General features: G+C 35.2%; 1 protein-coding gene across 2 annotated transcripts in view; it reads left to right on the top strand.

The window, feature by feature from the left end:
- Fs(2)Ket (Importin subunit beta Fs(2)Ket) overlaps window positions 1-10,524 on the top strand; it is a 61,650-nt gene extending 51,126 nt beyond the window's left edge. For both annotated transcript variants that reach the window (XM_070106641.1, XM_070106640.1), the window contains 4 exons: window positions 6,859-7,100; window positions 7,171-8,199; window positions 8,988-9,914; window positions 10,001-10,524. In XM_070106641.1, the coding sequence (XP_069962742.1) occupies window positions 6,859-7,100; window positions 7,171-8,199; window positions 8,988-9,914; window positions 10,001-10,402 (2,600 nt within the window). In that variant the 3' untranslated portion in view covers window positions 10,403-10,524. The remainder of the gene's footprint in view (window positions 1-6,858; window positions 7,101-7,170; window positions 8,200-8,987; window positions 9,915-10,000) is intronic.
- Window positions 10,525-11,772: the final 1,248 nt, after the last annotated feature.

The raw sequence follows: 11,772 nt of genomic DNA on the forward strand, positions 1-11,772 counted from the left end.
AATCGGGTGGCAACTCCGCCCACTCCCCATATAACGGTACTGTTAAAAACTTCTAAAAGCGCGATAAATCAAGCACTAAACACGCCAGAGACAGACATTAAATTTTATCTCTGAGATGGTATAAATTGGCTTTATAGGAACCGCGTTCAAAATCAGTCAGTGGGCGTGGCACAGCCCACTTTTAGGTGAAAACCCATATCTTGAGATCTGCTTAACCGATTTCAACCAAATTCGGTGCGTAACGTTCTTTTCATGTTTCTATGCCATAGTGCGAAAATCGGACTACAACCCCGCTTACTTCCCATGTAACACCATTTTCAATTCCATCTGATTCTTTCACTTTCCACTATGCAAATCAGATAACAATGATTATATCGGGGTAAAACTTTGCGTGAATAATGCAATTAAAGTATGCCACCTTGCGGCCAAAAATTGTCTAAATCGAACCAAAACTGTTCAAACCCCTAAGTACTAAATATGTGGACCCCAATGCCTATAGTTAACCTTCTACCGAAAATATCAGTCACTACAACCACGCTTACTTCCCATGTAACACCATTTTCAATTCCATCTGATTCTTTCACTTTCCACTATGCAAATCAGGTAACAATGATTATATCGGGGTAAAACTTTGCGTGAATAATGCAATTAAAGTATGCCACCTTGCGGCCAAAAATTGTCTAAATCAAACCAAAACTGTTTAAACCCCTAAGTACTAAATATGTGGACCCCAGTGCCTATAGTTGACCTTCTACCGAAAATATCAGTCAATCCACAAAGAAATCTCAAACGAGTATACCATTTGACTTTGCGAGAGTATAAAATGTTCGGTTACATCCGAACTTAGCCCTTCCTTACTTGTTTTTATAGGAGTTTGATTCAGAAGCCGTCGAAAGATTAGGGAATGTTGGTAAAGAATCTTTTAAACCGTTCGTCCACCCCTGATGGGTGACCTCTTTTTCTTGGTAAAACTGCTGTTGGGTTCATAATCACAATCTTATTAGAGGGATATACTTCGCCGTCTCTTTATTTTAGGTCTCTGCCATACAACAGGCAACTATAGACTACAGAGGAATTTATACATCAGTATATGTATTTACTATCAGTATATACCATTTATTCGAGTGGTACTTGATTTTGTTCAATTCTAGTAGGCTCTCAGCAAGATCATATGGGAGAAATGTTTGTTGTAGCACTCAATATTACCGGGACGAGGTACATTTATAAACATTTTCTCTTTTCTATACCATATCTTGCATTCGCTCATGGGACTTTGACATATAACATAGTGTGAGAAACCCGTTGAAAACTTATATGGTCATACCAACGACAAGTAGTCAAGTTTTGTGTTGTTTCAAATTTAAAATCGCTTGACCTGCGGTCTCGTTGTTAAAGATCTTTCTCACTGCTTTGATCACAATTCTCCAACCGCTTACTTCGAATTGTACCTACGGATAATACACTTATTGACTTTAACCAATTGTCAAAAAATAATTTGAAAATTTGGTTCATGGGAATATTACAAGCTAAATCCTAAACAATATCTGATGATATTCCCAAACCAAATGTTTGATGCTTTCCTTCTCCAATGTAGAGTGTAAAATCGTAAACAGTGCCAGATATACCAGCTCTAATGAAAATTTTAAGCCCCGTTTGTGAGGCTTATTTGTATGATACTGTTTCAAACTATGTTAGCCTAATAAAAAGATATAAGTATATATTGGCATTAGGTAGAAATCTGTTGCATATCTTTTAATTTCTGTCACATTAAATTTTAACTCGGTTCTATTATACCGCATACAAGTTTGTTGCGTCACAAATCTTCTGCCAGATGTTGTCTGTAACACCTCCTGTACAACATATTAATTTTTGCATGCAAAAACCGCGCGTCAAAAAAAATTAAATAACGGGACTTAGAAGCAGATATGTACAATATTGCCTAAAGGCTATTCAAACAAACAGAACAGAAATCAAGAAGCCAAAAAATTCATCCGTAGTGTTTCCGCTTACAGAGTAACCAGCATTAATTCAACAAATCGGGTATTCCGATTATTTCTGATGTTCACTAGATAATGCATAATAACTTTTTTTGTGTAGAACTGATGTTGTTGTTGAAGGAGCGTTATTAAATAGTTTTTCCACCTCTATTCTTTTTGTTCCATTATCAATGCCTGAAATAATGGTTTGTTTATTCGCGATTGATTAGTTATTGAATGCGCGTTTAATAATGCCTTATATATACTTACTAGAAAAACTATGTGTACAAGCATGATGTTAAAAAGTGTTGAAGAAGAGATAGAGATTTCATTTTTTTTTTTGGAAAAATTGTGCATTTCCTAACCTTTATTTTTATGTTACTTACTTTTTTCATTATACATACTACATCAAAATAGGTATAAAAAGTCCGATATTCTATCAGAATCAGAAAAAGTATGCGTACAAAAGCTTAGGACCGTAAGTCCACGGTATTCAATAGGCTTAGATAACGGGCATATTGGGCATAATATCAACAAGTAGTTCATATGAGAAATTTTGAAGAAATAAGTCTTGTAGAACCGTACTGCACGGAGGAATACCAAACGTAGGAATTTATCAGAAAATTCATTAATAAGCCAACTGGGTTTTGGGAAAAAGTATTTTTAAGCGATAAAAGCAAGTTGTGTATATTTCTGATTAAGGGCCGTAAGATTACTAAAAAAAGATAAAACGCTTGATACGTACAACACGTTATTAAGTATTTAGTCGTAGAAGTGAATTTGTTCATTGAATTTGTTTAAGAAAACTGTTTGTATTTTTTACAAACAATGTTTTATGTAAAAGTTAGTAATATCAAATGAAAGAACACATTTTTACTTATAATCGTACTGAATATAAGCGAAACCGATTGGGTCGATTCCGAGATCGTCTAAAAAAATATTAATATACTATAGTTTGTGGTCAGAGCGGGAGAAAATGCTCTGTCGGATACCCCACATAAATTTGGAGAGTCTCAAAAAAATCTTTGGTTCGAGAAACGTGATCCATACTAAAAGAAACTGCGCGTGCTGTTATTGCTCAATGGTCGAATATTTTCATGGCTTGTGGGAAATCAAAATGTGATCATTTCTAACAAAACGTTGTACATTTAAATAAAATTTACTCTTAAACAAGTAAGGAATGCCTAAATTCGGGTGTAACCGAACATTTTATACTCTCGCAAGGTAAAGTAATATACGGGATTTTCGCATATACATATTTTAATTAAAAGTAGGAAGTATTGGAAGCAGGTGTTCCTCATTACTGCGTTCCCCTGTACCAAACTACAGTTATGTATTTTAATTAAATGCTTAGTTATGGCACTTTATAAGTTTTCGATTAATGGGATTTTGTGCGCGTGGCAATGGTCCGATAACGCCGATTTGCAATACCAACCTCCCTTGGGTGCCAAGGAGTACGTGTACCAGATCAAGATATCTTGATCAAGTTATCGCTTGCTCGGACAGACGGACTGGCTGACAGTAACCCGGATTTAAACTCCACTCGTCATCCTGATGCATGTACATATACAATCCTGTATGTTTATCTAGATTAGTTTTGGGTGATACAAATAACCGTTAGGTGAACAAAATTATTATACTCTATAAAACATGTTGCGAGAGCATAAAAGTGTATTATATCATAGTTGAATTTTTACAACGGTTAAGTTGTAACAGGACTTATGGCAGGACTTAGTTATATAGAAATACACCAATTAACTACTTACACTTAAAAATTAACCCAAAAAATTGGAGTGTGTAATTCACAACAAAATAAAACTATATACTATTATAGTACTATAGGTATATGAATAGCTGCGAGCAATGAAATAGTAGTGGGTACCAACACTCTTAATCTTGTTAACAATTTTAAATGGTGTTGGTTCTGGTTGCATTGCAAATGTAAAACTCCCTTTCCGTAGTACTTTTTATAAATAAGAAGAATTTAGTTTTATTACATAAAACGTTATTCTCGATGCATAACCTCAATTTCATTGACCCGGAACCCTTCCTGTGCAGGCCTAGCATAGGTAGCATAACATTTTGGACTATTTCGTGCTGATCCATGATACCTTCAATTCGATGGATCAGACGAACGCCTCTGTACGAAATATAACATACCATTATATTTGCCCACTATGTTTTAAAGTTTTCGTGGTGTATCGTGGGTCATACTCTGTATAAGAGCGAAGTCACACATACGCTCGAGGCCCTTTTCTACCATAAATAATGTGTTTTCGACACTTTAGTCCAGGTCAGATGTTCATGAGCAAATTTAAGACGTCGTGCTTCGTGATTTTTTTTAAAGAACCCTTATGAGGTCTGCGAGCATACAAGTAATAATCTCGTAGCCTTCTCGCAATATGAACACCGCACGCTAAATTTAATTGGTTCCGGATCTCTACAGCAGACATTATTGGTCGAGTTTTGGCATACCTGACAATATTTCGCTCGACAACCTTTGGAAGAATCCGTCTGTGACCTCTGTTGTCTGGTGGTTTTTCATACTTGCATTGCATTGTATTCCCCCAACCCGACCAATTTTTACCGCTCTGTATAAGGTTTCTAATCAATTTTCGCTTTTCCTCACTGCAATGTTTCGCGTGCCCCGTTAAAGGATACAAACGCAATATTTTTTTATTCTCCGTTTAAAAAATAAAGAAAACCCTGTAAAATTTACTATTTATGCGTATTAAAAACTATTACTTTGACGTGAAATCAATATCCCTATTACGGTTTTCAACTCCTATCGGTTGAATTAAAGTTGAAGCAATTCAACTTCAGATCAACCCAACTATTTATGGTATTACGATTTTTAACTATTTTCAGTCGAAGTTTGATTGGTGTTGCCAACCTAAAAAATGAAAAATTGACAGATAATTAACAGTTTGCAATTTTTAAACGAAAAATCAAAACAATTTAATTTGGTTATTGCTCACGAAAAGGTGAATAATTATTAAAATGTTAATTAATTTTGAATGATTTTAACTTTGGAATGAAGCAACCTATGATATCTCTGGTGATTTAAATATCATGAACATCATATTTGTGCTGTATATAAAGCACCAATGACTGAAGAGGAGCAAAACGCTAAAAAATTTAATTTTACTCAAAAAATATATTCCTAACAGTATCGACTCTTTTTGTTCGAAACATTTCCCACGGTCCCTTAATGTTTCCAAATTGTAGCTTGTCTCGTCCAGTTTCGAGATTTTTTTCTCGTCCACTAGCTCAACAAAATTTTTCCCCTTTCGATGGGTGTACATTATAACTGATTTAAATAGTTTGAAATTATGAATACAAAAGTTCTTTTTCAGAATCCTATCTGTTCTACGGAGTAACGGTATTCACTTAACATTTTAAAATTGAGTGGAATAGGAACGTTACATATTACAGAATGTTATTTTAGAAGTAATTGGTATCAATATATTAGTGCGAAATATGTATACAAATTTATTTAACGAATGCCCACAACTACTTCATTGCTCGCAGCTGTTGTTGTTTTTATACTCTCGCAACCTGTTGCTACAGAGTATAATAGTTTTGTTCACCTAACGGTTGTTTGTATCACCTAAAACTAATAGAGTTAGATATAGGGTTATATATATATAAATGATCAGGATGAAGAGATGAGTTGAAATCCGGGTGACTGTCTGTCCGTCCGTCCGTCTGTCCGACCGTGCAAGCTCTAACTTGAGTAAAAATTGAGATATCTTTATGAAACTTGGTAGACATGTTTCTTGGTACCGTGAGACGGTTGGTAGTGTAATCGGACCACTGCCACGCCCACAAAACGCCATTAATCAAAAACAAATAACTTGCCATAACTAAGCTCCGCAATAAGATACAAGACTGTTATTTGGTACACAGGATCACATTAGGGAGGGGCATCTGCAGTTAAAACTTTTTTAAAAAGTGGGCGTGGTCCCGCCTCTAATAGGTTTAATGTGCATATCTCCTAAACCGTTAATGCTATAATAACAAAATTCACTAGAAGCAAATGTTTTTAGCGGTGTGAAAATAGTTGAAATCGGGTGGCAACTTCGCCCACTCCCCATATAACGGTACTGTTAAAAACTACTAAAAGCGCGATAAATCAAGCACTAAACACGCCAGAGACAAATTTTATCTCTGGGATGGTATGAGATGACTTTATAGGAACCGCGTACAAAATTAGACAGTGGGCGTGGCACAACCCACTTTTAGTTGAAAACCCATATCTTGAGATCTGTTTAACCGATTTCAACCAAATTCGGTACATAATATTCTTCTCATATCTCTATTTTATAGTGCGAAAATGGGCGAAATCGGACTACACAGAAATCTCAAACGAGTATACCATTTGACTTTGCGAAATAAAATGTTCGGTTACATCCGAATTTAGCCTTTCCTTACTTGTTTATTTTTCAAAAAGGGCTGCAATCGTAATAATATATTAACTAAATTAAGTGGACATAGTGAGTTTGCAGCCATTGAAAGTGATATATGAAAGAAATCGGTTCAATATATCTGTGTATCCCGTATTTATAAGAGTGATTAATATATTAAGTGATTTGTACAATGTTGGATTATAATAAGTAGTTTTAGAAGAAATTTTCAAATTAAGCTAGAAAATTTAGAATGAACAGTATAATGCAAATACCATATACTTGTATACCAGTTATTTAAAATGTTACTTTACTTTTTAAAAGCCATAATGTAACACATTAAATGACTAATGTACTATTTGAATTAAATATATAATGAATGAATATGTATATTGTGAATATATATTTTTACATCTTGACAATGTTATTAAGTACTATTAACGAAATATTTTTATTTTTAACATTTTAATTCTAAGACAAAAATGAGCTTCTATCAGCCAAAAATTTCTTGGAACAAGCGGCCGAAGAAAATTTACCCGAATTCTTAAAAGCATTGTCTGACATATTGGTCAGTATTAGCAACAGCCCAGTAGCACGTATGGCTGCAGGATTACAACTTAAGAATCATTTAACAAGTAAAGATGAAACTGTCAATCAACAATACCAGCAACGATGGCATCAGTTTCCGGAAGATACGCGCGAGTACATAAAAAAAAATGTATATGTTTTTTTTTATATATATTTATTAATATTCATAAATACATAAATCATGTTATTTGTTTTTCTAGATTCTCGCTGCTTTAGGAACGGAAAATACTAGACCTTCTAGTGCTGCGCAATGTGTTGCCTATGTTGCAGTAACAGAATTACCATCAAAAGGGTGGCCAGTTCTAATTCAAACGTTAGTCAACAAAGTGGTTGCTGATAATTCCAGTGAAATAAATCGCGAAGCTGCTCTTGAAGCTATTGGATACATATGTCAAGATATACGTTATGGCGTTTTAGAACATCAGTCGAATCAAATTTTAACTGCTATTATTCATGGCATGAGAAAACAGGAGCCTAGTAATCATGTTCGGCTCGCTGCAACAACGGCTCTACATAATTCGTTAGAATTTACCAAAGCCAACTTTGAAAAAGATCTGGAAAGAAATTTTATTATGGAAGTAGTATGCGAAGCAACACAATCTCAAGACACCCAGGTGTGCGTTGCCGCTCTACAATGTCTCGTTAAAATTCTTACTCTGTACTATCAATATATGGAACCATATATGGCTCAAGCTTTGTTCCCCATAACTTTAGAAGCAATGAAATCTGAGAACGATCAAGTTGCTCTGCAAGGTATTGAATTTTGGTCTAATGTCTGCGATGAAGAAATTGACTTAGCAATAGAAACTCAAGAAGCGAATGATGCAGGTCGTGCTCCTACTCGAGTTTCAAAACATTACGCAAGAGGAGCTTTGCAATATTTAACACCTGTCTTAGTCGAAAAATTAACCAAGCAGGATGAATGTGACGATGAGGATAACTGGAGTCCAGCTAAAGCTGCATCTGTTTGCCTGATGCTATTAGCAACTTGTTGTGAAGATGAAATTGTTCCATATGTTTTCCCCTTCATCAAAGACAACATAGAGTCCCCTAATTGGCGTTTCCGTGATGCAGCTGTTATGACTTTCGGATCTATCTTGAGTGGCTTGGAAACTAATACACTTAAACCTCTAATAGAACAAGCAATGCCCACACTTATACATTTAATGTACGATGAGTGTGTAATAGTTCGAGATACCACCGCGTGGACATTTGGACGTATATGTGACGTAGGTTTTTAAATTCATACATTATTTAATTAGAATTGCACTGCAGACATAACACATTTTTTGTTGTAATTTAAAATTTTTATTGGTTTAACTTTATTTAAGAATTTTACTATGCTGATTTTCTTTTCGAAAAGAAAAACACCCAGCAAAGTAAAAGAGAGTGTCGGTTTTGATCACAGGTGGTAGAGTAAGCAAATAGATGTCTTCACTTTCAAAAGACGATCTTAGTTCTTATTATGTATGGCGACTTGCGAAGGTATATATTACACTGTAATATTGTACAATCAATGTATTACACTGTACAACGCCAAACCAATTTTTTCGATCGAGATTGAGCCCTAAGTAAAAATGTAATTTATCTGTCTTTCGAAGTTTGCTTTCTAAACGAAATTCGAAAATGAGCTTATTGAAAAAATCATTATTAATTATAGTATTTTAGTTCCTAAAAATGTAAAAGTATGGGCACTATCTACGTCAACCTTATATGACGGATGCTATAAGAGGTCAAAATCAGATCTTTGAAAAAATAAATAAAAATGTTATATGTTAAAAATATGAGCCCGAGTAGTAGTACTTTCTCTTTGACAGAGTTTTTTCAGAGAATTTCTGATGCACTATTATTACAATAGAGAATAACTCTTAACTCCTTAAATGATTGAAAATGACACAAGAAGCTATCTAGTTATAATAGCTATCAAAGCTAGAAAAATATTATTCGTTAGTAAAATTATGTCAAAGGCTTGATATTTTGCAAAAATATTTCTTAATGTATTCTTTTTACTTTATAGATTGTTCCAGAGGCAGCAATTAACAAAACATATTTGAATACCCTTCTAGAATGTTTTATTAAAGGCCTTAAAGCCGAACCACGTGTTTCTGCTAATGTCTGCTGGGCATTTATAGGTTTATCAGACGCCGCTTATGACGCAGCTGAAATTAATGAAGGCGAAACTCCAGAAACATATTGCCTATCACCATATTTCGAGTATATTATTACTCAGTTGCTGGAGACAACAGATAGGCAAGACGGCACCCAGGCGAATCTGAGAGCTGCTGCTTATGAAGCACTAATGGATATGATAAAGAATTCTCCTCTCGACTGCTACTTAGTTGTCCAGAGAACTACTATAGTTATTTTAGAACGATTGAATCAAGTATTACAAATGGAATCCCACATTGCAAGTCACAATGACCGCCACCAGTTTAATGACTTACAATCTTTACTTTGTGCTACCTTACAAAGTGTTCTTCGTAAAGTTCGTGAAGAAGATGCTCCTCAAATATCTGATGCTATAATGACTGCACTTTTAACAATGTTCAATTCAAGTTCTGGTAAAACAGGAGGTGTTCAGGAAGACGCATTCCTAGCTGTTTCAACTCTGGTAGAATTACTTGGTTACAAGTTTGTTAAGTATATGGACGCGTTTAAACCATTTTTATTTATGGGACTAAAAGCTCATCAAGAATATCAAGTATGTTGTGCTGCCGTTGGTTTAACTGGAGATATATGTCGGGCTCTAAAGCAACTTATAATTCCATACTGTGATGAAATAATGACTTTGCTTCTTGCAAACTTATCGGAACCAACACTTCACCGCAGTGTTAAGCCGCAAATTTTATCAGCGTTTGGAGATATGGCTTTAAGCATTGGCAGCGAGTTCGTGAAATATTTAAATGTTGTGTTAGATATGCTCAATGCAGCCTCGCAACTCCAGGTGAATAGAGTTCAAATAAATTTTTTTATTTATTAATATTTTGTATAATAATGTCTATATCTCATATCTTTTATTCTAATTTTTAGGTTGATTCAAACAGTTATGACATGATCGAATATTTAAATGAATTACGAGAGAGTGTGCTGGAAGCGTATACAGGAATAATTCAAGGATTAAAAGGAGTAGAACCGCAGCCTCACCCTGATGTATTCCATTTAGAGTCTCATTTAGTAAATATAATTGCATTTATAAAGCGAATAGCTATAGATGGAGATAACTCAGACTCTATGATCGCTAGTGCAGCAGGATTTATTGGAGATTTATGCACCGCGTTTGGCCCAAGGTTATATCCAATGTTAGAAGATGTCACGATAACTCAGTTCTTAGCCGACGGTAAAAGATCGAAGGCAACTCGTACGAAATCATTATGTAACTGGGCAACAAAAGAGATTAAAAAATTACGTGACGGACAAGGAATTTCTCAGTAGAATGGAACTAGGTTAGATAAAGTAAGATTATTTAATTGTTAGAATAAAATATTCCATGATATGTAAGAATTTCTTATTGTGCTTTCGACTAAATAATATTTTGTGGATGCAACTTAGAGCTAGATCATGTGTTGACAGTATTAATAATTTTATTTAGGTAGCTACTTGATTATAATTTGTGAATTCTACAAGCAATTTACTATGCAACTAAATTCAATTAAGTGAATTCATGTAATCAATAATATAAAAACGGAAAACGTGAGTTACATATGTATAGGTAGGTAGATAAATATATCCAATTAGTCACATAGTTTTCCGGTTGGTTAAATATTTTACAACGCAGATATAAAACTCCATCTCCATTTGTCTGGAATTTTTTTTCGTACATTTCTATTTTGTTATGTATGTGTTTGTTATATCAAACAAATGCAGCTAATAATTTAATAACACTTGGTATCGTGGTTTGACAATGTGGCTTATTAATGCTCAAGGAATATTGACGCACTTTAGCGTCGCAGGTGACGCACTTTAGCGTCGGCATTTCTACTGTTGTTTGGGTCAGACCATTGTGCAGTACACAAGAACAACAAGAATCGTCATTATCAGGTGATGCGTTTTAGTTTTGTTTAGGCAGGCCATTGCCGTATGCAATAACAACTTTGCTACTTTCGTCGGGTCGCTTACGTACAATTTTTCTATATAAGCACAACAGAAGTGATTTACAGCCCACCTATAAACTGGGAAAATTGCGACAATATACGATGGCGGAAAATGGCGCTTGAAATGATGAATGTGCCAGTAAAACAATGGGATGCTATGCCGTGTCATAGCTATTACCGAAACTACCGGTTGTTACCCGAACCGAGTGGGAAATGAGCTTAAAATCCAACAACATCCCGAATATGGAAGACGTTATAATGTTCGTGGAACGGCGGACGCACACCAAGTCGTGTCGTGAAGACGCCTCCGGCCATGAAATCTGGGAAAATTATTCATTCGATAGCAGCACCGTCAGCAACTAGTTGCCCATTTTGTAATGAATTTCATGGCATTACGAAATACCAAAAGCTCGTAATCATTAACTTGACGAACGCTGGGATCTGGTGAAGCAAGCATTATTATGTTTCGATTGCCCCAAGGCCGGTCGTAATCGCGACTGTCCATCTAGGTTGTGTCTCAACTGCCAGCGGAAACACAACACTCTCCTATGTAGAAGGCCCCAGCAGAGAAGCGTTGAAGGCACTTCCACCAGATATATTGCTGTCTATGACAAGGGAGCGACGTTTAGTCATTTCTCTTGCAGAGTGACCGGACTATACTCTTTAACAACGGCAAACGTGCTTCTAGCTGATTGTAAAAGTAATTTAAAG

This window comes from Bactrocera oleae, chromosome 3, assembly GCF_042242935.1.
Source record: "Bactrocera oleae isolate idBacOlea1 chromosome 3, idBacOlea1, whole genome shotgun sequence".
Lineage (NCBI taxonomy): Eukaryota > Metazoa > Arthropoda > Insecta > Diptera > Tephritidae > Bactrocera > Bactrocera oleae.